General features: G+C 40.1%; 1 protein-coding gene across 1 annotated transcript in view; it reads left to right on the plus strand.

Moving 5' to 3' along the window:
* The first annotated feature begins 807 nt into the window (after positions 1–807).
* Positions 808–983, plus strand: part of LOC106879595 (sodium- and chloride-dependent GABA transporter ine) — a 31,796-nt gene continuing 31,620 nt past the window's right edge. The window contains exon 1 of the mRNA XM_052978099.1: positions 808–949. Within this exon, the coding sequence (XP_052834059.1) occupies positions 808–949 (142 nt within the window). The remainder of the gene's footprint in view (positions 950–983) is intronic.

Consider the following 983-nt stretch of genomic DNA (forward strand, 5'->3'; position numbering starts at 1 on the left):
TTGACATTTGGTGCATGAGAGAGTTTGATGCAGCTGCTCTCATCTGCACCTCCTGCCGTGAAGTTGGTTCATCTGGGACACCTGACAGGAAGAGGTCCAGCCTCATATATATATATATATATATATCGTTCATCATCATCGTTTAACGTCCGCTTTCCATGCTAGCAGGGGTTGGATATATATTTATATAAACGATATATGAGTATATGCATATATATGTACATGTATGTACATACCTTCATCTACATGTACATATAGATACATAACTGGGTACATGACGTGGCAAAAGAACATGGACAAAATGATAAACAAGGTACAACAAACAAGCAAGCCACATAGAAACATCTCCTTCATCAGCTGCCACCATTAAAACACCAGCGTTTCGAAGAATTAAGGCAGTACGCATCGTTGAAATGGTTCTTCCCACGGACACAAATTAAATTATTTTCGTGGAGGGTAGTGGCGGACGGAAAATAAGACAGGGAAACGAAACGGTGAAATAAACAAACAAGCAAAAAGGCTGTAAAGTGAGAGTTTGTAATTATGATGAAATCATAATTACAATGGAGAGGGTTACAAAAACCTCTCACTATTTCTCTCTCAACAGTTTCCCCACCCCACCCCCTTCTTGATTCCTTCCCTTCTTTCCTCCCTCTAAATATATGTTGGGACAGACAGACAGACAGACAGACAAAAAAGACATGGAGATCGGCTTCTCTTTTGTAAACAATAAAGATTTAATTTGATGTGGTTTATTCTGCAGGTAGCTTGGAACACATCATTGAAAACGCAGTGGTTCGAGAGAAAATGGACATTTTGCAGAGTCGCCAAGAGCAACTTCAGGTGATGTCAACCTGTGACAAAATCCTCAAGTGGAACGTGCTAGGTGTTCAAGGTTGTCTCCTCACGAAAATCATGGCGCCATTTTACTTTACAAGCATCACCCTTGGTAAATACCATTCCCATTTATCATTCGTTCATTC

Source organism: Octopus bimaculoides, chromosome 30 (assembly GCF_001194135.2).
Source record: "Octopus bimaculoides isolate UCB-OBI-ISO-001 chromosome 30, ASM119413v2, whole genome shotgun sequence".
In the NCBI taxonomy this organism is placed as follows: Eukaryota; Metazoa; Mollusca; class Cephalopoda; order Octopoda; family Octopodidae; genus Octopus; species Octopus bimaculoides.